The sequence below is a fragment of the Vulpes lagopus genome, chromosome 6 (assembly GCF_018345385.1).
Source record: "Vulpes lagopus strain Blue_001 chromosome 6, ASM1834538v1, whole genome shotgun sequence".
In the NCBI taxonomy this organism is placed as follows: Eukaryota; Metazoa; Chordata; class Mammalia; order Carnivora; family Canidae; genus Vulpes; species Vulpes lagopus.
Genome location: NC_054829.1, coordinates 27,226,197 through 27,249,353, shown reverse-complemented (window position 1 = coordinate 27,249,353; position 23,157 = coordinate 27,226,197). Strand labels below are relative to the sequence as shown.

The window sequence follows — 23,157 nt, the reverse complement described above, 5'->3', positions numbered from 1 at the left end:
GTTGGTCAACTCTTATTGTGAGAAACAGTTTCACTTCACCCTCATTTTGAATCAAAATCTCCCTTCCTGTAACTTATGCCAATTTGTCCCCTCTGTACCCAGGGTGGACAAGTGTCACCCATCTTCCAACCATCCATCCCATCTACCCACTTGGGTTTGAAAGACAGCAAACTGAGAAGCTAAGGAACAAGAGGGAATGGGAGTTACAGGAAAGAGGCAGTGACTATACCTACTCAGAACTGGGGGTAACACAATTCAAGGTTCCAAATTAAGAATCCAAACACTGCTTCCCTTTCATCATCTCCCCCTTGCCTACCCCCTATTGGATAGGAAAGGGATGGAACAGCAGGCTGCTCTTTAGACTATCACTGCCACTAAAGAGTTCCTCTGCATATTGCTCCTACCACATACCTCCACAATGGGTCACCAACAGCCTCCATATTTATAAACAGATAATGACACAAGCCAGGGATTCTTCACCAAGGCTGGGCATCAAAACTGCATACGTGCTTATTGGAAAAGGCAGATGCCTGGACTCCAGCCCAATCCTACTAAACAACCTACTAGAACATCAGAGATAACCAAGGCAATTGTTATTTGAAAAATTTTTGCATAAGGATCCTACTAGATCACTCTTACTTATATTTATACTTCCAAGGCTCAGGACATAACAGGTGCTCCATTAATGTTTGTGGTTGAAAACACCACTTTGAACCAACTCTACAGAGCTGGAAGGATGAGCAAAAAGTCCACAGGTAGGGCTCAGAGAGTGGGAAAGACGTATTTCACAAGCATTTATACCCATGATATTTCCTGATTCTGGGCCCTCCCCTCTTCTCTTGGCTAATTTAGAAGTTGTCTGACTTTGTGGACCACATGTTCAGTGAAGCCTCCTTGAACCATCCCCGGCCACTGTGCCTTTTCTTTTCCTTGAAAGTCTGAAGTCCTGGGCGCTAAGCACCACAACCAAGCACTCTGCATGGCTCTCCATCCAGCTCCCCAACAATTCCCTCCCACCACCCTTCTCATTCTTCTCCATAAGCTTCTCTCTAACATTCAATTCTAATGTACCAGGTACAAAGACTACCCTGACAAGGTAGGCCTCAAATCCAGTATACTGCCTGCCCTGTTTTGGCCCAGGGCTTCCCAAGCCCTGAGTGGTCCCATCATACTAAAAAACTGACACAGTAACAATAGCTAAGGATAGCCCCAGTGGCACAGCGGTTTAGCGCCGCCTGCAGCCCAGGGTGTGATCCTGGAGACCCCAGATGGAGTCCCACGTCGGGCTTCCTGCATGGAGCCTGCTTCTCCCTCTGCCTGTGTCTCTGCCTCTCTCTCTGTGTCTCTCATGAATAAATAGATAAAATCTTTTTTAAAAAAATTACAATAGCTAACATTTACTGAGCTCTTACCCTCTCCTAGGCTAAAACCTCACACTCACTTTATCTCACCACGACAACAACCCTATGAGACATTTAAAGGACAAAGGCAGTGAAGCTAACAGTAATTAAGTAACTGGCACAGGGTTACAACTCAAAGGGTAATCTAGTCCACAGCCCATACTCAAAACCTCTACACTAACCTAGCTCCCCACCAAGCCATCTCATCACTGGTCCACACACAGCATGCTTGAGTCTTTCCCTTGGGAAAACAGCTCCCCACACCAAAACTATCAGGAAAATATCCCCCAGCCCTCCCACCCACCCCCACCATCAAGCCATTTCTTATGGAATTTATTGTTCCTTTCCTTCCACATCACCAACTAAAATTGCTCATGGAGAAGTGCATCCTGATAATATAAAAGCATTATCTAGAGGCAATAAAATGTGTGCAGAATCAGAAAAACAACTACTATGTACCTTCTAAATTCATAAGAAGAAGAAATTTTAAGAATAGCATTATAATGTGAGGAGGGAACTTAAACATTATTGAGTCTGACTCTTACCTGATACAAGAATCACCTCTCCAACATCCCTGACAAGAGCTTCCACCTGGCCTCTGTTTCAATAATTCTAGTCCTCGCCCTTCCATGAAGCAGTCTACTAAGCTATTGAAATATTATGTTAGAAGTATGCCTATCAATCTGATCTGCCACTAGTAAGAATGCAAATGGCACAACCATATGAAGGGAAATTTAGTGTATCTAGCAAAACTGCATATGTATTTGCCCTTTGACCCTGCAATTCCACTTCTAGGAATCTATATCACAGATTCATATGCAAAAATGCAAAAACACAAAAATATGTATTTATTGTATCATTTTAGAAAAAGACTGTAAATAATCCAATGTCCATCTATAGGGATGGTTGAATAAACAATAGGATATACAGACAATGGACTATTATGAAGTGTTGAGACATAGAGGGAGAGAAGTATACATGTGTTTGCATAGGTTTTTTTTTTAAGCCAAAAGCTTAGAAAAATTTACTTACAGAAAGAGCAAAAACAAAATAATAGTAACAAGGAGAAGAGGAAGTTGCCTATAGAAACAGGAAAAGGACAGAGTAAAACAACAGACACAGAACAAGACTTTCTCTGATTATACCATGCTTTATAGATATGACTTTAGAACCATGTGAATATTTTATACAGTTAAATTAAAAAAGCAAACATCTGCTTCTGGCTAGATGGGAGTATCAAGGATCATATTTACTCTTCTACATGAAACCAAAAGAGAGAGAAGATATGAAACAAAAGTTCTCAAGACCCTAGACATCAGGAAATGAAGGATAGCGATGCCTGAAACACTGGAAATTAACAAGATAAGCCCTATGATTGTCCCAGCTTACTACCTCAAGAGAGCTTCCAGACTGCAACATGGGGAAGAGGAACACAAGTGGAAACCAACAGATTCTCTAAGTCTGAGTGAAAAGAAAGAGCTAAGAGTCCCCAGGAGACCAAGGGGCCTAGAATTCAAGAAATAGGATAGTAAACAGAAGAGAGCTACACAAAGAAAGAACTTTGGAGGTCACAGAGACTTTCCTTTGAGTATTCAATTCAGTACTAATCAGTGCATGTTTGTGAGGGAAGTACTCAATGTTAAAGAAAGAACCATCCAGTAAGAATAGAAATAAGAGTGCCTGGTGTGCAAAGCGGCTAGAAACAGTTTGTTCCCATCAGCATGTTAGGAAAGCCTCATGATTTGTGGAGTACTGGGTAGAGTACAGAAACACAAAAATAGGGCAACCCTGGTGGCTCAGTGGTTTCGCGCTGCCTTCAGCCCAGGGCCTGATCCTGGAGACCCCGGGACTGAGTCCCATGTCGGGCTCCCTGCATGGAGCCTGCTTCTCCCTCTGCCTGTGTCTCTGCTTCTCTCTCTCTCTCTCTCTCTGTGTGTGTGTGTGTCTCATGAGTAAGTAAATAAAATCTTAAAACACACACACACAAAAAAAAATATGTATTTATTGATAGGGAATAATTAGCCCTAGACTGCTCCAGTATCACCTAAAGATCAAACTGTTTCCAAGTAACCTGACTGTCCCAAAACAAAGCTCCAGAATATTTATAGAAATAAATTATATAGTCAACACCTACAAGGTAAAATTCATGATGTCTGGCATCCAATCCAAAATTATAGGGCATATACAAAGAAGCAGAAAAATATGACCTATATTGAAGGAGGAAAGAATCAATTAAAACCAACCCAGAATTGATATTGACAGTAAAATTAGCAGCAAGAACACTAAAACTGCTATCATTTGTATTCCATATGTTCAAAAGTTAAGTAAAAAATGTTTTTCAAAGATTCAATTTTAATTTCAAGAAATGAAAACTACAATGTGTGGAATAAAAGGTATTGAACGTGATTAATGTCAGATAAGACATTGCAAAAGAAAAAAATGGTGCACTTGAAAACACAAAAATATAAACTATCCAAAATTAACCCCATGGGAAAAAGAGAATTTTTTTTTAGAAGAACAACAGTACAGTGAGCTGTGGAACAACTTCAAATAGCCTAATAGATGTGTAATTGGACTACCCAAAGAGAAAGGGGGAAAGAAAAAATATTTGTAGAAATAATGGTTAGAAATTTTCAAAATATGATGTAAACTACAAGCATGCAGATCCAAGAAGCTCAATAAAACTAAGCACAAGCAACATGAAGAAAACTATAACAAGGCACATCATAACCAAAATTGCTCAAAAAGAGTGAGAGTCTATATAGCTTTTTAATGTGCACACATGAATATTCAAATGCCAACATTTTAAATAATTTGATAAAGTCTTTGTAGCCACTCAGCCAAAAAAAAAAAAAAAGCAACAAACAGCAACCAATCCCCAAAAAGTGATAAGGAGAAAATATTAAAAGCAGAGAAATGAGCCATATTATACAGAGAGGATCAAAGATAAGTGTGATTTCTCATCAGAAACAATGCAAGCAAGAAAACAATAGTTCAGCATTATTACAGTATTGAAAGGTGGAAAAAAAACCTTGTCAATCTAAATTCTATACTCCATAAAAATATCTCTCAAAAAACTAAAGCAAACTAGATATTTCAAGACATACAGAAGTTGAAACAATTAATCATCAGCAGACCCACACTGCTGCAAGAAATATTAAAGGAACTCCGTTAGGCAAAGGAAAGTGATATCCAATCTAAATGTGGATGTACACAATGAAATGAAAAGCATAAGGAATGGTTTAGTACATGAGTAATAATGTAAGATTTTTTATTTTTTAAAACTCTTTAAAAGATGATTAACTAAATAAAGATAATGACAATGTAGTAAAAAGTTTACACCATATATAAAACTAAAATATATGATAACAATTGTACAAAGGTCAGTAGGGGAAAGATAAAAGTACATTTGTATTAGTTTCCTGCTGCTGTCATAATGAAGTGCCACAAACTCAGAGGCTTAACACAACATGAATTTGTTGTCTCATAATTCTGGAGGTCAGAAGTCTAAAATCAGTCTCACTGAGCTAAAGCCAAGGTTTCAGCAGGGTTTCACTCCTTTTGGAAACCCTGAATCAGAATCTACTTCTTTGCCTTCTCTGACTTCTAGAGGCCACCCACATCCTTTGGCTTGTGGCTTCTTCCTCAATAGCATCACGTCGACCTCCACATCTATCGTCACATTCTCGTGCTCTGACTCTGACTTCATGCCTTATAAAGATCCTTATGATGAGATTGAGGCCATCTGGATAATAATAATAATAACCTCCCCATCTAAGGTCCGTAATCACATCAGCAAAATTTCTTTTTGCCATAACATTTCCTGGGTTCCCGATGTGGACATTTTTGTGGATAATGTTGTTCTGTTTACTGGAATACTATTATAGAGTATTTTTACTATTCATGAAGTAGTAAAATATCACCTGAAGGCAAACTGTAATTAAAAATGGAAACTACAAATATTAAGCAATCACTAAAATAACAAACCAAAAGTTATTAAGTCAACCAGGGAAATAAAATGGAATCATAAACATTTAATTAATCCCCAAAAAGGCATAAAATGACAGGAAGGGGAACATGGATAAATCGGAAACAAATAGTAAAATGATGGCTTTAAACCTAACTATAGCAATAATCACATTAAATGTAAATAATCTAAATACCCTAATCTTAAAAATAAAGACTGTCAGATTGCACTTATTTTTTTCTTCTAGAGAGAGACAGAGAAAATGTGTATGCACATATGAGTGGGGAATGAGGGGGAAAGAGAGAGAGAGTATTCAGCAGGCTCCATACCCAGCACAGAGCCTGAAATGGAACTTAATCCCATGACTCTGAAATCAGGACCTGAGCTAAAATCAAGAGCCAGACACTTAACTGACTAAGCCACCCAAGGGCCCCTGTCAGATTGCATTTAAAAAGCAAGACACACATACACACACACAAAAAAAAAGCAAGACACAATTATACATATGCTAAATGCTTTTAACATAAGATCCAAATATGTTAAAAGCAAAGGAATAAAAAAAGATACATCATGCTAACATTAATCAAAAGAAAGCTGGAGTAGCTATATTAATATCATGGGAAGCAGATTTCATAGTAAAGAATATTAGTAGAGATAAAGAAGGTCTTTACCTATGTTAATGGACAAATTTATCAAGAGCTCATAACAACTCTAAATGTAAGATTACATTTCCCTTAATTTGTATTCCCTTAATAACAGAGCTTTAAAACATATGAAGCAAAGGCTGGCAAAATTGTAAGGATAAATAGACAAACAACTATAGTCAGAAATTTCATTTTTTGTTCAAGATTTATTTATTTATTCATGAGAGACACCCACAGAGAGAGAGAGAGAGAGAGAGAGAGGCAGAGACATAGGCAGTGGGAGAAGCAGACTCTTCACAGGAGCCCAAAGCAGGACTTGATCCCAGATCCTGGGATCACGAGCTGAGCTGAAGGCAGCCGGCCAACCGCTGAGCCACCCAGGTGTCCTTATAGTCAGAAATTTCAATACACTTTCTTGATAATTCATAGAACAAATCAACAGAAAAATCAGTAGGGGTGTAGAGTTGAGCCATAATATCAACCAACTTGATTTAATTGATATTTATAGAACATTCCAACAACCAACAAGAAAATACACATTCTTTTACAGACCAAAAAGAAACCTGATCCAAGATAGGCCATATTCTGAACCATAAAACAAGTCTCAGTGAATTTTAAAGGATTCAAGTCATACAAAGTGTTCTCTGACCATATGGAATTAAATTAGGAATAGTAACAGGCATATATTTGGAAAATACCCCAAATGTTTGGAAACTAAGTAACACACTTCTAAATAATCCATAGGTAGAAAAAGAACTTGAAAGACAAATTAGAAAACATTTCCAATTGAGTAACAGTAAAAATACAGTATTAACATTTGTGAAATGAGACTAAAGCAGTATTTACATTTGGGAATAAACTATTTCAGAAAATGCCTATAGTAGAAAAGAACAGTCTCAAGTCAATGACTTCAGTTTCTACTTGAAGAAATAACAGAAGAAATAGGAGAGTAAATTAAATCTAAAGTAAGTAGAAGAAAGAAAAAAATAAATATCAGAGCAGAAATCATAAAATAGAAACAGGAAAAATGGGAAAAAACTATTATATCAAAAACTATTTCTTTGAGAAGATCAATAAAACTGGTAAACCTCCAGTTATACTGATTAGGTTAAAAAGAAAATTCAAATTACCAACATAAGGAATAAGAGAGAATATATCACTAGGTTCTACAGATATTAAAAGAATGATATACCAATAGTATGAACACTGTTGTACAACCAATTTTGACAACTTAGATGAAATGGATAAATTTGCTGAAGTTACAAACTACCAAAACTCAATGTAAAATGAATAATCTGAACAGCTATCAAAGAAATTAAATTTGAAGTTAAAAACATTTCTACAAAGAAATTGCTAGGCCCAGATGAGTTCACTGGTAAATGCTACAAAATATTTAAGGAAAAAATACCAATTCTACATAAACTCTTTCAGAAAACTGAAAAGGAAGAACTATTTCCCAATTCATTATATGAGGCCAACATCAACCTGATACCCAAACCAGACACAAACACAATGAGTAAAGAAAACTATAGACAAATACCTCTCATAAACATAGATACAAAACCTCTAATAAAATTTTAGCAAAGTGAATCTGATGATATATAAGAAAGATAATACGTCATGACAAAGTGGGGTTTATCCTAGGAATGCAATGTTAGTTTAATATTCAAATATTAAGCAATGTAACTCATCATGTTAGCAAACTATAAAAAAAATTATTATCATTTCAACGGACTCAGAAATATCAGTTCCTGATTTAAAATTCTCAAACTAGAAACAAGCATACCCTCAATCTAATAAAAAGCAATTACAGGGGTGCCTGTGTAGCTCAGTCAAGTAAGCACCTGCCTTCAGCTCAGGTCATGATCCCAGGATCCTGTGATGAAGCTCTGCACCAGGAGCATGGAATCTGCTTCTCCCTCTCCTTCTTCTTCTGAAGGGAAGCAGCCCTTCCCCTTGCTCATGCTCTCTTTCTCCCAAATAAATAAATAAAATCTTTAAAAAAAAGCAACTACATAGTGCCCACAGCTAACATCATATTTAATAATGAGAAAAAGAATATTTTTCCCTTAAAATCAGGAATAACATAGGATATCCACTGTAACCACTTTTTCTTAATATTATACTAAACATTCTAGCCAGTGCAACAGACAAATAAAATAAATAAAAGTCATCCATATTGAAAAAAAAAAGTTTTATTTTTCACTAACAACAATCAATTGTGTAGAAAATTCTGTAAAATCTAGAGAAAGATGTTAGAATAAATGAGTATAGCAAGGTTGCAGGATACAGAATGAATATACAAAATCCACTGTATTTCCATAAACTAACAAAGAATAATCAGAAATTGAAATTTTTAAAATCCATTTACATAGTATCAAAAATATTAAGTACTTAGAGATAAATGTGAATATCTGTATATGAAAAACTAAAAATCATCAACAGGAAAAATTAAAGAAGACAACAAATAGAGAAATATGTTATATTCAGGATTGGAAGACTCAGTATTAAGAATTATTCATTTTCCCAAAACTGATCTATAGATTCCACATAATCCCAATTGAAATCCTGGCAGATATGGGACTCGATCCCAGGTCTCCAGGATTAGGCCCTGGGCTGAAGGCGGCACTAATCTGCTCCCTGCATGGAGCCTGCTTCTCCCTCCGCCTGTGTCTCTCCCAATCTCTCTCTCTCTCTCTCTCTCTCTCTCTCTCTGTATGTGTGTGTCTCTCACGGATAAATAAATAAAATCTAAATAAATAAATAAATAAATAAATAAATAAATAAATAAATAAATAAATAAATCCTGGCAGAGTTTTTGTAAAAATAGACAAACTGACTGTAAAATTCACACAGAAATGCAAAGGACTAGAATAACCAAAATAACTTAGAAAAAAATTAGAGCATTACAAAAATACAATAATCAAGACAGTATAAGTGTGAGGATAGACAAACCAATGAACCAAACTGAATGTCCAGAAATAGACCCACATACACACAAACATTTAATTTTTGACAAAGGTACAAAGGAAATTCAGTTGGGAAAGTCTAGTCTTTTCAATAAATTATGATGAAACAATTAGATATCTATCTGCAAAAAGATAAACTTTAATCTGTACCTCAAATTTATTTTATAATTAATTCAAAATGGATCATAGACCTAAGTATAAAACCTACAATTATAAAACTTCGCCATTAGAAACGACAAATACCCACCATTTGCTTTGACATGGATGGAACTGGAGGGTATTACGCTGAGTGAAATAAGTCAATCAGAGAAGCACAAACATTATATGGTCTCATTCATTTGGGGAATATAAAAAAATAGTGACAGGGAATAAAGGGGAAAGGAGAAAAAATGAGTGGGAAATATCAGAAAGGGAGACAGAACATGAGAGACTCCTAACTCTGGGAAACGAACTAGGGGTGAGGGAAAGGGAGGTGGGTGGGGGGTGGGGGTGACTGGGTGCCGGGCACTGAGGGGGGCACATGATGGGATGGGTGTTATTCTATATGTTGGCAAACTGAACACCAATGAAAAATAAATTTACAAAAAAAAATATAAAACTTCTAGGAAAAACAAACAAATATTGCTGACGTTGGATTAAGCAACAATTTCTTATATACAACAAAATCTCAATTCATAAAATAACAAATTGATGAATTGGACTTAATCAAAATTTAAAATATCTGCTCTTTGAAAGATACTGTAAAGATAATGAAAATATAAGCCATAAACTGGGAGAAAATATTTGCCAAGCATATATCAGATAAAGGTTTTGAATCTAGAATGTGTAAGGGACTATCAAAATTTAATAGCAAGAAAACAATTCCCCTTAGAGATCTAATACAGAGTATAGAGAACATAGGCAATAATATTATTGTTGTATATTGTTGTAACAATAATATTAATATTAATATATTAATATATTATGATATATGTTATATTATTACATATATCATATAATATTATATATATCATATATTATATATTATATATCATATAATATTATAGTCACCAAACTTGCTAAGAGATTAGAACACAATTATTCCAACCACTAAAAAAAGGATTATTATGTAATGTGATACAGTAATTGTCACCACATTGGCAATCATATTATAAGATATAAATGTATAAATTTAACATGTTGTACACCTCAAACTCACACAACATTGTATGTCAAATAAGTTTCAATATTTTTAAATGTATAAAAGATTTGAACACTTTACCAAAGAACACATAGAGTCTCATAACATCATAGCCAAAATGTCCAGGATTCACTCTAATTCACTCATGTGAAGAACCAGGAAAATCTCAACTTGAATGAGAAAAAAAAGATAACAGATATCAACACAGATTTTAGAATTATCTGGCAAGATTCTAATAGAAATATTAGAAATATCAATACTAAATCCTAAGTATCTGAATTAGGATTTTGAAGGAGGTATCATAAACATATTTCAACAATCATGAACACTTGAAACAAATGAAAAAAATTTAAAGTCTCAGTAAAGAAATGAAAGATCTAAAGAAGAAGCAAATGGAAATTGTAAAACTGAAAAACACAATAAAACAACAATAACAAATGTACAGAATAGAAGAAAGCAGTGAACTTATAACTCTGAGCAACAGAGAGAAAACAGACTAACAACAAAAAACAACAACAAAAACAGATAAACAGAGCCTGGCCAATTTGGAGATATAACAAAAAATTCTAAAATTTATGTTAGTAGAGTCCCAGAAGGATAAGGGAAAGAGAGTGGGACTAAACATACATCCAAAAAAAAAAAAAATAGCTGAAATTTTCCTGAATTTGGCAGAATATATAAACCAACAGATTCCAGAGGCTGAGTGAATTCCAAAAAAAGTAAACCCAAACAAATCCACATGAAAACATACCAAAATCAAATTTTTGAGAAGAAAAGGCAAATCTTGAAAACAGTGACAGAGAAATGACACCTCACTTATAAAGGAAAAGAATTTGAATAACAGCAAACGTCTCATCACAAACCTCATCATACACCTAAAAGGAAATGCAAAACATTTTTCAAGTACCAAAACAAAAGGACTATCAACCCAGAATTTTATATCCAGCAAAAATATCCTTCAGGACTGAAGTAAAAAGTCAAGACATTCTCAGAAGAAAGAAAACTTAAGAGAAGTTGTACCAGTAGATCTACTTTAAAATAAAGTACTTAATTAGAAAGGAATTATGAAAGAAAGCATCTTGGAACATCAGGAAGGAAGAAAGAACAATGAAAGAGTAAAAATATGAGTAAATGTGATAGACACGTTCTTAAATTTTCTAAGTTAACATTTGATAGTTGAAGCAAAAATTTCAATGCTGCCTTGATGTGGTTTTCAATGTGTATAGAGGAAATGTTTAAGACACTGTATTATAAATAACGGAGGTTAAAGGTACTGAAATGAGAGGGGTAGATGAGTATGATCATAAAGGGGGTAGCATGAGGAAGATCTTTATGGTGATGGGATAGTTTTGTATCCTGATTACAGTGGTGGTTCCACAAATCTCTGTGTGTGATACAATGGCATAAAATTATACACACACATTTTACCAATGTCAATTTTCTGGTTTCCAGATTGTGCTATGATTACATAAGATGTATCCATTGGGGGAAATTGGGTAGAGGATATGAGGGATCTCTCTGGGCTATCTTTGCAACTTCCTGTGGATCTACAACTATTTCAAAATAAAAAATAATTTTAAAAAAGACAAAGAAATTATATGAAATTCAAAAAAAAAGGGAATACCTAATAAGTGAAAGCAAAATGAAACAAATCCAACTGTGTGCTTAGTTAGTGGCACAACCACTCAGAGGAACTATTTCAAGTGACCTTAAAACACAGTAATTGGACTCTACATCCTTAATGACAAAAGAATTGCAAACAAAAAAGAAGAGGAGGAGGAGGAGGAGGAAACCATTTTCAGTAATTTTATTGTTGGAAGTCTTATTTAATTCTGATACTCTATTGTGTATGTTGTGGGATAAAGCAAATAAGTAATTACATCAGCATCATTAAGAGCCAGGATTTTTTTTTTTTTTTTTTTTGGTGTGGGAGAAAGGAGACAGACAATTAGGATAGTTAAATGTAAACATTGTAAAACTAAATTGAATGGGAAATATAGGTATAATTTCATAACACATTTTCTCTTTTCAAAAAAGAAATTATATTTCTTAGATCTGCTCACTAAAAAGTCCTAGAAACAGTGACCAACCCAGGAATAATGAGCACTACCAGGTTGAGGTCTTTAAATAACATTTCCTACAAAAACGCAACAGGATTTCTTAGAGAAATAGCTGATTCCAGGTCTGGGTAGGAAATGTACAAGATGAGCCTAAAACATAGGGCTTAATATTAGGATAACAAGGTAGCTATCAGAAATTACTGGGGTTCTTTCAAAATACCAGCACGGGACCAAACCCCTAGTGGCCAATGATGGGACAATTTAACCATCAATAAGAACAACAGCTACAGGGGCACCTAGATGGCTGTCACTTAAGCATCTGCCTTGGGCTCAGGTCATGATGCCAGGGTCCCAGATTCGAGCCCCACTTTGGGCTCTCCACTCAGTGAGGAGCCTGCTTCTCCCTCCCAATGCCTGCCGGTCTGTGTATTTGTGGTCACATTCTCCCTCTCTCTCTCTCTCTCTCTCTCTCTCTCTCTGTAATAAATAAATAAAAATCCTTTTTAAAAAAAGAATAATAGCTAAAATGGATTACAGTGTATCCCATTGTGTTTAAATCTGTAAATTCATGATGGCACTCAACAAAATAATAACTTTATTGATCATCTTTGATAAATACTAGGGAACCAACTCACTATTTTGAAAACTGATAAATCCATTATTTACAATGGCCAAATTATGGAAGCAGCCCAGATGTCCATCAACAGATGAATGGATACAGAAGAAGTGGTGTATCCATTCATCTTTCAAAGGACACCAAGGCTCCTTCCAGTTTGGCTATTGTGGACATTGCTGCTATAAACATTGGGGTGCAGGTGTCCTGTGTCCTGGGGGTTGGGTTAACTGAGTGATGGGCACTGAGGGGGGCACTTGACGGGATGAGCACTGGGTGTTATGCTATATGTTGGCAAATTGAACTCCAATAAAAAATATACAAAAATTTTAAAATTAAAAAATAAAAAAGAAGAAGTGGTGTATATACACAATGGAATATTATTCAGCCATAAGAAGAATGAAATCTTGCCATTTGTAACAAATGGATATAATTCTAGAGTACAATGCTAAGTTAAAATAAGTCAGTCAGAGAAAGACAAATAGCATATGATCTCATTCATATGTGGAATTAAAGAAACAAAACAAACAAGCAAAGGGGAAAAAAGAGAAAGAGAGAGAGACAAACCAAGAAACAGACTCTTAACTATAGAGAACTGATGGCTACCAGAGGGTGGGGGGGGGAAGAAATAGGGGATGGTGATTAAAGAGTACACTTATCATGATTAAAAATAAACTAGTAATTAAAGGAGCAAAATTGGGGCAGCCCTGGTGGCGCAGCGGTTTAGCGCTGCCTGCAGCCTCGGGTGTGATCCTGGGGACCCTGGATCTAGTCCCACATCGGGCTCCCTGCATGGAGCCTGCTTCTCCCTCTGCCTGTTCCTCTGCCCCTCTCTCTCTCTGTGTCTCTATGAATGAATGAATGAATGAATGAATGAATGAATAAATAAAAAATAAAATAAAATAAAATAAAGGGGCAAAATTATTTATTCCACCTTTCATATGTGAACTATACCTCACAAAACCAAAATTTTAATGAGGAGATATTTCTCTTTATAGAAGTTATAGAGCTGATAAATGAAAAAATAGTGACAGCCCTTAAATTGAATGTCACCTTTTTGCAGCCCTTAATTGAATAAAGGATCTAAGCAACTATCACCAAATGCTGCTAACATCGTGAAAGAGAGATAACCAGACAACATGATGGAAGTACACACCCCACTTAGGAGTTGTTCTTGCCTTAAAAAAAAAAAAACTGAACCTGAACCTGAATCTGAATCTGCTCAAGTCTCCAGTCCTAACTACCAATTCACAGGAATAACATCATAGGGATGCAATCAGAAAATCCAGACTCTGGGAAACCCTACGGTGCAAACAACCCAGTTTCTTCCACTAATAACATGCAAGGGGGAGAGAAACAGACAGACACACACACACACACCCCAAGACCTACAGATTTTTTTTTAATTTATTTTATTTTATTTATGTAGTCATACAGAGAGAGAGAGAGAGAGGCAGAGACACAGGCAGAGGGAGAAGCAGGCTCCATGCACTGGGAGCCTGACGTGGGATTCGATCCCGGGTCTCCAGGATCGCGCCCTGGGCCAAAGGCAGGCGCCAAACCGCTGCGCCACCCAGGGATCCCAAGACCTACAGATTTAAAATGATTTAAGAAACACATCAGGGGGATACCTGAGTGGCTCAGTGGTTAGGCGCCTACCTTCAGCCCAGGGCGTGATCCTGGAGTCCCGGGATTAAGTCCTGGGATCGAGTCCCACATAGGGCTCCCTGCATGGAGCCTGCTTCTCTCTCTACCTCTCTCTCTCTCTCCCTCTCTGTCTATCATGAATAAACAAATAAAATCTTAAAAAAAAAATCAGCCAATTACAATGTAGGATCCTATTTGGATTCTGATTTCAAATACAGGAGGAAATAAATGTTGAACAAATATTTGATTTTATTAACGTTTTATTGTTAACTTGGAGCTTTGATAGCTATTGTGGATTTGTTTGTTTATGTCCTTATCGTTTAGAGATACATACTGAAAAATTTACAGATAAAATAATAAGCTGCCTTGGATTTACCTCAAAATAACCAAGGGCCAAGGAAGAAAGTAGGAGGTGAGTATAAATGAAACGAGATTGGCCATGAGTTGATCACTGTTGACGCTGGGTGATAAATACATGGACATTCATTTTACTCTTCTCTCTACTTTTGTACGGGTTTGAAATTTTTCATAATAAAAGGTTTTTAAAATATATCCATACAGAGCCAGAAAAACGCTTTTCTCTGGTTGCCTCCCTAATCTATTCTGTTCTCTGGCACCTAGAAACTGGCATAAAAGTAATAATAATAATAGTAATATCAACAACAAAGCCAGCATTTTTGGAGCACATACTTCCTATGTGCAAACTCATTAGCCTTTTATGAATATTTTCGTTCAATCCTGACGAAAACCCCAAAGTAAATACAATGATCATTCCCATCTTACAGGTGAGGAGCCTGAGGGAGAGAGGACTGATGAAGGAGCCAAGCCTCAAAGCCATCTTACAAGCACCAAGCTACAAAAGGGCAAAAGATGAGAAGCTGATTCTCCCATCCTCGGTCTTCCCTTTTTGGGGGCTAAGTCCTGAGCCCGTTCACTCTGCCGCTCCCACCACCACCACCGTCCTGGGAACATGTGCCAAAAGCTAGAAAAGTGGTTGCTTTTCTCTCCTTGCCCGCCCTTCCCGGCCGCCCGCGGAGATGCCCAGCGGCTGTCGGGCCTCCTGCATCCAGCCCAGAAGCCAGCGCACGGACGTGCCAGGGCGGCGGGGCTCACCTGGACCGCGGTGCCTCTTCTCCATCCAGATGTAGCAGTTGTTCTGAGCCACCCCAGTCTGCGAGTCCAGGAAGGGGAGGCGCACGCTGCGTTCTGCGCAGAGCCGCGAGTTATAGCTCCGGCAGTGCTCGATGGCTTCCTTGTAGAACTGGTCCCCAAGCCTGCCCAGGAGAGGGAGAGAGACAGGGGTGAGGCCAGGGAACACACCCAGAAGGAAACTGAGGCTACTCACCTACCTCCCTGGGCAGCTTATGCAGTTATGAAGACCCAGGCAAGGAGTACCAAGAGCCTTGCCAAGGGACAGATTCCGACTTGGTGTCAGGCCTCAACCAGGTTCTGTTTCCCATACCAAATCCACCAGGGAATTCAGAATCCCCTTGAACAAAGAGCCTAGGGCCCCTAGATAAACCACCAGTAAAAGTGACCAGTCCCTGTTCCAGGAAGCATGAGGTCCCGTTCTGGAATAGAAGTGTCTCTGGAACAATCTTCTACCTGGGTTCTACCAGGAGCTCAGGCTTCTAGAGCCCCCTCACTAACATCCTCTGTTAGCCCCACTTTGTTCTCAGTAATTGCCAGCAAAAGCACTCTAGAATGAACCCAACACCAGCATAGAGGGACAGCTTTCCATTACAATAGAAGAGAAACACACCCCATATAAACACAGACCAGAAGGGTAGAGGAAATATCCCATAAAAGCAGAGAGAGCTATTATGGTGAAAGGAGGCACAGAGGAGCATGCACCAATCTTTTAAAACCACACACTTAAAGGAAAATAACGTTCTAAATGAAAACAGAGGGAGAGTTTGCGATAATAGTTGAATTTTGAATTCAAGATAATTTAATTCTTGGGATCTAAACCGCAAATAGAAAGACCTTCCTGATTTGTTGGAGTGGTGATCTGATTAAACAAAATAAAATTTATGTTCCTGAATCTTTTGTATCCTTGGACCTGTGGTGATGCTACTAAATTTTAAGAGAGTATCCTTTTCAAGAACCAAAAACATAACATTGGTAAAACTGATCAAATGTAAAGCAAAAAAAAAAAAATCAGAGAGATCAAATACCTAACAAATAAAAGACAGGCACATGTTGGAGGTTAATAAATGTCTCAAGGAAATACAAATGTAATAACATAATCTCTGAAGTGCAGGTAGACTTGCACTTCTTTGTGGGGCGGTGGGAGGAAAGGCAGGAAGAGGAGGAGCCACAAGGATTGCAGGGCCAGAGGGAGAATTAAGTAGCTCATTTTGAAGCAACATTATGAATGTCCCTTTGTTTTGATTCTATGTAGATTTGAAGAAGCCAAAATCAGGGTGAGAAAGTCTCTAAGTCAAAAATAATATATAGTTCTTAACCAAAATATTTAGAGGACTAAAGAAAGCAAAATTTTAGAGGGATTTTTGTACTCTTTAAAAAAAAAAAAATCAGGGGATCAGAGTCTACCAAAGAGTTTGAAGCAAATTTCTTATTCTGGGAGGATACAACCATGGAAGCTTCTGAGGCATCTTTTGGAAATCGCTTATTGACATGCCTCCTCAAAAAAAAGCCCCTTGCTCCTTTTCCCCCTGTGAACATCTTCAGCCTCACAAGGAAGGCATAACGTGCTCAGAAAGTGTCCTAGCAGTTGCAAAACCAAACTGTAATCAAATTATAATAGCCACACAGCTGGAAATGAATTGGGGGGATGGAAGCCCATTAAAATGCTATAAAACGGAACATGAGCTGATGTAATCAAAGATGGTAACAAGGATCATGAGATTGATCAAAAATAAAGAACCATTTCCTACAAAGCGTTCACATCTGTGTCCCACCAGCTTAAATGTCCCTGCTGCTAAGGCGACAGAGCTCAGTGCAAACAGAACTTTTCCAGACAGCTCAGCCCAGGCAAGATGACACACAGCCCCATCCAGGGTGTCCTGGATGTTCCAGCTCCTTCATGAAACCGCGACCAGCCACGCCACATTGATGAGAACTGACAAGAACACATAACAGAGAGGTGTCCGATGTGAGAAACAGTCATCTGGTTTCCCAGGATCTTTTGGCAGATGGCCAAAATAGATGTTAACTCTTCCAACCCCGGAAATTCTGCTGAAAGAGAATCCATAAGACAAGCAAACAGTACACTAGAACCCATAGACTGGAGAGAAGGCTTCCACCCTCAAAACAAACTCTGGAAGCCGGCATAAAAGAAAGCGAGTACAGGGTCTCAAATTAGACTCTTCTTCATTCGCTCCTAACTTGCTTCCCACAGCTTCAGTCCCAAAGAGAGAAACGAGAAAGGGAAGTTGCTGAAAACGAAAAGTGCGTTTGGCCAAGTCCGTGCCCCACACCAAATGGAACAAGAAAGTCAAACAAAGTGGTGCGTTGGGTGAAAATTAATTTCATCTTAAATACTTTCCACTTTCCGTAACATGCGATGTTATTAGTAACAGGCATGCTGGGGGGAAATGTGTATTTTTAAACGTAATCTTTGTGTGAACGATACCTCTCTTACCTAAACAGAGAAAACCTTCTTTGGACTGGAACAACGTATTAAAGATTGAACCTGCAAAAATGTGACATCCAACACTCTCTCTGCAGCCCCCCCCCCCCCCCCATCTCCAGGCAAGTCACTTTTAAACAGACCAGGCATTGGCAAAGACTCGGAAACAAAAGTTTAAAGCCTTTCTCAAGATACAGGAGGAGAAAAGAGACTTCAGCCTTTTTGATAAATTCAAGCAGCACCTCTCCAAAAGTTAATTAGCCAAAATCTTCACAGGGCTTGTTCTGCTCTCCAGAAGAAAATCGATGGCCAGGTCTCCCTAACCCGTGGAAAGCAATTTAAACAGGAGAGAGGACAAATGTCCTGTTCAATATGGGATTTCTTTAAAAAAGAAAAAAAAATCCCACAATGATAGGATCCCAGGGGTGACATTTGCATTCAAGGTGCAAGGGGCAGAGAGAGCAGGGAAAGGCTGGCAGAGAGTGACTCATTTCTGTGGAGCGGTGACCAGCATGCCCCAGGCTGGGTCAGGCACGGCCCAGCCTCAGCCGTCACCTGTCTGCATCAAACCAAGAGGGCTGGATTACCACGGGATGATAGATGTCTTGGGCTGGAAGAAGCTGGCACGAGGCAGAGTAGAATGATGTTCTCATCAACAGCCTACTTCAGGCTACCCAAGGCTGCAATCAGAAGCAGGAAAGGCACAGGAGAACAAATTGCTGGGCTCCCTGCCTGTTAGAGCAGGAGCCCCCCACAGCCTGCAGCTTGGAACAGGGCTGGCTGCCCAGTTCTGGGGGCACCGTGAGGGGTGAGATCCCTCAGCGATCAAATCTGGAGTAAGGGAGTCATAGCTCTCAGAACTTTCCAGTGACCCTCCTTGAGCATAACTATGGAAAAACAGATTCCAGGGAACCAAAGAGGATTCAGAGGGGTACAAATAAGACTCCTCTAAAACGATTGCCAACTAGGCTCCAAATGTGCTTTCAGAGCCCATCACGGCCCCTCCAAGACCCTCTGCTCCTTTTCTTCTCATGCTTCCACCTCTCTCTCTCAACACCATGCCTATTCGCTTAGATTCCATATCCGCTGCCCTGAGCTAACTCTCAGGTCCAATCCTCCAACCCAGATACCTGGGGGTCCTCTCTCTTTACTGTCCCTCTGGTCCTGTGTTCTGACCCAAGAACAGGTGGTCCTGCCATCCCCCAAACACGTGTCCAAAAGCAAATTCCTCATCTCCTGCCAGAAGCTTGCTCCCTCCCCAGAGTCTCCATTCTTCTGTGGTTGGGGTAGTGTTGGGGTGGAGGGAAACCTGAGAGAACACCACTCTTGTATCTCCCCAGTAAGGTGTCCTTGATCCTTCCCCTTCCTTCATCCCATCTGGCATTGGATTCTTCCCTTTCTCAGGAAGTGGCCCCTTCTTTCCATTCCCGCTGCATGGCCACCAGTCCCTTTTGACTAAAAACAGGACCTTGGCCCATCATTGCTATTTGTGCACATAAACAGAGATAAGGAGAGATAACAAGAAGTCCTAGCCTGTGGCAGGATTTCTGGCCCCTCCATCCCCGCCATGGGCCCCTCCTCTTCTCTGTGGGCACCTGGATTTCCTGCTGTCTCACCCAGCTGCCCACACTTCCACCACCGCCCACAAATGCACATTAAGACTCATCTACACCATACATTAATTTCCTCCTGTTTACATTGAAGTATATTGAACTCTAACTGCACTGTGGAAAGCCATCTCCCATTTATGTAGCATTTTATAATAACTAGCAAGCAGGGGGCAATATTCTGGAAGATGCAAGAACCTTTCCATTTTCCTCACCGTTACAGTCCCTAAAGCTGCCCTTCGAAGAGAGCCAGGTTGAGTGTTTGCTGTGGACTGAATTGTTTCCCCTGAAATTCATCTGTGGAAGCCTGAACCTCCCAATGCTCTAGTATTTGGAGATGGGGCCTTTGGGAGGTAATTAGTTCATGAGGATGGAGCCCTCATGATTGGATTGGTGCCCCTATAAGAAGAGAAAGAAGAATGACCTCTCTCTCATTCTCTCCCTCTCTCTTCCCCCAAAGAGCAGCATTTTCTGCCACTTTGTGGCATACTAGCTGCTTCAGCTGGTTGATACCTTCCGCACCACACACACACACACACACACACACACACACACGGACTCACTGATGCAGTGTCTTTGAGGCTGGTGGATGCCAACCCAAACCTCCATCCTAAGACTTTAAGCAGCAGGGTGGCTGGGGCCAAACCTCAGGCAACAAGGGGAGCTGAATAGCTGTTGCATGATGATCCCAGCAGCCCAAAGCCTGCCCCAAATACAAAAACAGCACCTGGCTTATTTCCTGCTCTATCCCCAAGCCCAGCTCAGAACTTGCCATATTGGGTTAAATGGTGAGTGAATGAATGAATGAATGAATGAATCTTCGTCTGACCTTCCTGTATATATGAATCAGACCACCCTACCCCTGGACCCCAATACCCTTTACTCAAGTCCTTCCTTCAACCTGAAATTCTTGCCTCTTGCCCCTGGCCTGGCCAATCTTAATCTGTTCAAGGGCCAGCTGAAGGCCTGCTTCTTCCAGGACACACACCCACCCCCAACCCAGTTATCCCTGCCAACAGTGTTTGCCCTCCACCCTCTCAGAGCTCCCCGACTGTCTCAGTTGTGTTTGGCCGGTCTCTACCATCCTTATCTCTTCCCACTCAACTAGATTATAAGAATCTTGAAGACAGGAACCAAGAGCTATGTATGTCCATGTTAGCCAACCAAGCACAGTGCTCACACTACAGAGAACATGATAAATATTGATTACTTGATTGAAATGTCAGGTCATCCTAATGGAAGCTTCCCAGCTGAGAGATGCTGGGGGACACTCTTTCTCCATATGCAGATGAGGTGAGCCTGAAACTATCTGGCTTCTCCAGAGCACAAGCTTAGGCAGCTGAAAATGGATATCCTGCAAGCTTGAATCTCACTGAATTTTCCCTATCATCTTAAAAAAGATCCCTTTGGCTTTCAAGATTTTCATTTCTCCACCTACAATATTCATGCCACTGTGCAAGACACAGAACTAATATTCCCCTTCTCTGAACTTTACAAGAAGCTCACTGAATGTGGTGCTGTCATCAGACCACCTTAGGAGGACTAGCTCTTCCTCTGCTGATGCAGATGTGCCTTCGGTGCTTATCAAGAATGCCATCACCCCAGTCTCCAGAAGAATGGTCTAGGGAATGGCGCTCAAACTTTGGTTTATGTCAGAATCAGTGGGGGCAAGTGGGGCTGTGAAATTCTGATTCTGGAGGTCTGGCATGTAATCTAGACATCTGTATTTTTGACAGATCCCCCAGTAATTCTGAGACACATGAGACTCACTGACCTGAGGATAACTCCCCACTCTCCAAAGCAAGGGGAAGAACAAGAGGGCCTTGTGGTGATGTCTTTTGGCCACATTCTAATGGCAGAGCAGGAAAGCCCAGCTAGCTGACTTTAACTCAGCTGGGTCTGTTCCTGAAATTTCTTTTCTGGCAGCTGGCATGGATTAAGCAGCACTAACCTGTAGCACACTAGCCCCACAGAAATCCTCATCCCTCGTGAAACATCTAAGAGGCCTGGTTAAGGCAAATTTATGGAGAAGATCCTAACATTCTTTGAGTCACTCTGGCAGTAACTCTGACCTTCAAACATCGCAAGAAAGTCACCTTGGGGACAAGGGTGTTGCCTTGCAAAAGCCAAATCTGATGAAGAATTTGAACCCTAAAACCCCTATCATGACTTAAATGCCATGCAGTCTGATGTTCAGGCCTGCTAGACCCAATAAATCCCTTTTCCAGCATCTACTCTGGTGAAGACTTTTCAGGGACTTATTATGCAAAGCTGCCTAAGCAAGACGGAATTTATGTTGAACCTGGCCATGATTTCTGAGCTGCCACTGGGTGTTCTGATGACATACGCAACTCAGGGTTGATGTCAAGGGGCTGCCAAGGACAAGAGACTGGAGGCTGGAGGGGAAAAAGGATGATTCCTTCCAGTAAATAATGGAGGTGTGGGGGGGTCAGGAAAGGGGGATGCTCCAGAGAGGAAGAGGACTGTAGCCTTTCTTGTATCCAAGGTTTGCCTTTCAAATGGCATCCAGACGTGACAAAATAAATCTCTTCTCTGGAGGCTAAAGAATGTGTAGAATGCAACCAACTTTCAAAAGTGGAAAAAAAAAAAAAAAAAAGACTGCTTTATCTTAGGGTAAAGCATACCTAGAAAGAAAACACACGCCCATCACAGAAACTTCATTGATTAAGAAAGTATTTTTAGTTTCCCTGGTTCATAGGCTGAGTCCTCTCTGAAACCCAAGCTATGAGCTGGGCACCCGGATGTTGTCCCTCAGGTGTGCTTGCCAGTAGAAGTGGAACATTGATTAGAGACAATTCTCAGATAAACATATCCTCAGACCCCATCTTCGCTGCTGGAATACGAGGGCCTCAAGGCTGTCCTCCCCGATAAAGGGAATATTGGCCTGGCATTTAAAACACAGCCACAAATAACACATCCTCGGTAGTCAATTCTCAATGCAGCAGTCCAAGTGATCTTTTTAAAATGGAAATCAGATCATGACATTCTCCTCCTTAAATCCCTCCAATGGCTTTCACAGCACTCAAAATAAAATCCAAACTCCTTCCCCTAGCTGTAGGCCCCCAGACTGTCTGGCCATGTCCACCTTTCCTACTTCCTCTTGTCCCCTGCCCTCTTGTCCACTCAACCCCATCTTCACTGCACTTCTCTCTGTCCTTTGTATATACCAAAATCATCCCACCTCAGGACTCTTGAACATGCTATTTCCTCTCGTTGTATACAGCTCCCCCGGGTCTTCTCATGGCTGGGTTCTTCTCAGAAGAGTCTTCTTTGACCCACCCTAAGGCAGCCCACTGTACTCCACCCCTGCCTTAGTCCTTGCTATGTCCCATTCTGTTTTATTTTTTTCATTATACTCACCGGCTACCAACCTTTTTCTGCTTTTTTCTTTGTTTGCTGGTTGTCTCTACATAACAAAATTATGAACTTCGTAAGAGCAGGGTCTTTATTTCTC

The 23,157-nt window shown here is 39.6% G+C and overlaps 1 protein-coding gene across 8 annotated transcripts in view; it reads right to left on the bottom strand.

Annotated features, from left to right (window-relative positions):
* DPF3 (double PHD fingers 3) overlaps positions 1 to 23,157 on the bottom strand; it is a 257,146-nt gene that overhangs the window by 142,132 nt on the left and 91,857 nt on the right. For all 8 annotated transcript variants that reach the window (XR_005988341.1, XR_005988340.1, XR_005988342.1 and 5 more), the window contains one exon: positions 15,594 to 15,754. Coding sequence is in view for 5 of the 8 variants with exons in the window: in XM_041758213.1 (XP_041614147.1) it covers positions 15,594 to 15,754 (161 nt within the window). In the remaining 3 variants the exon portion in view is untranslated. The remainder of the gene's footprint in view (positions 1 to 15,593; positions 15,755 to 23,157) is intronic.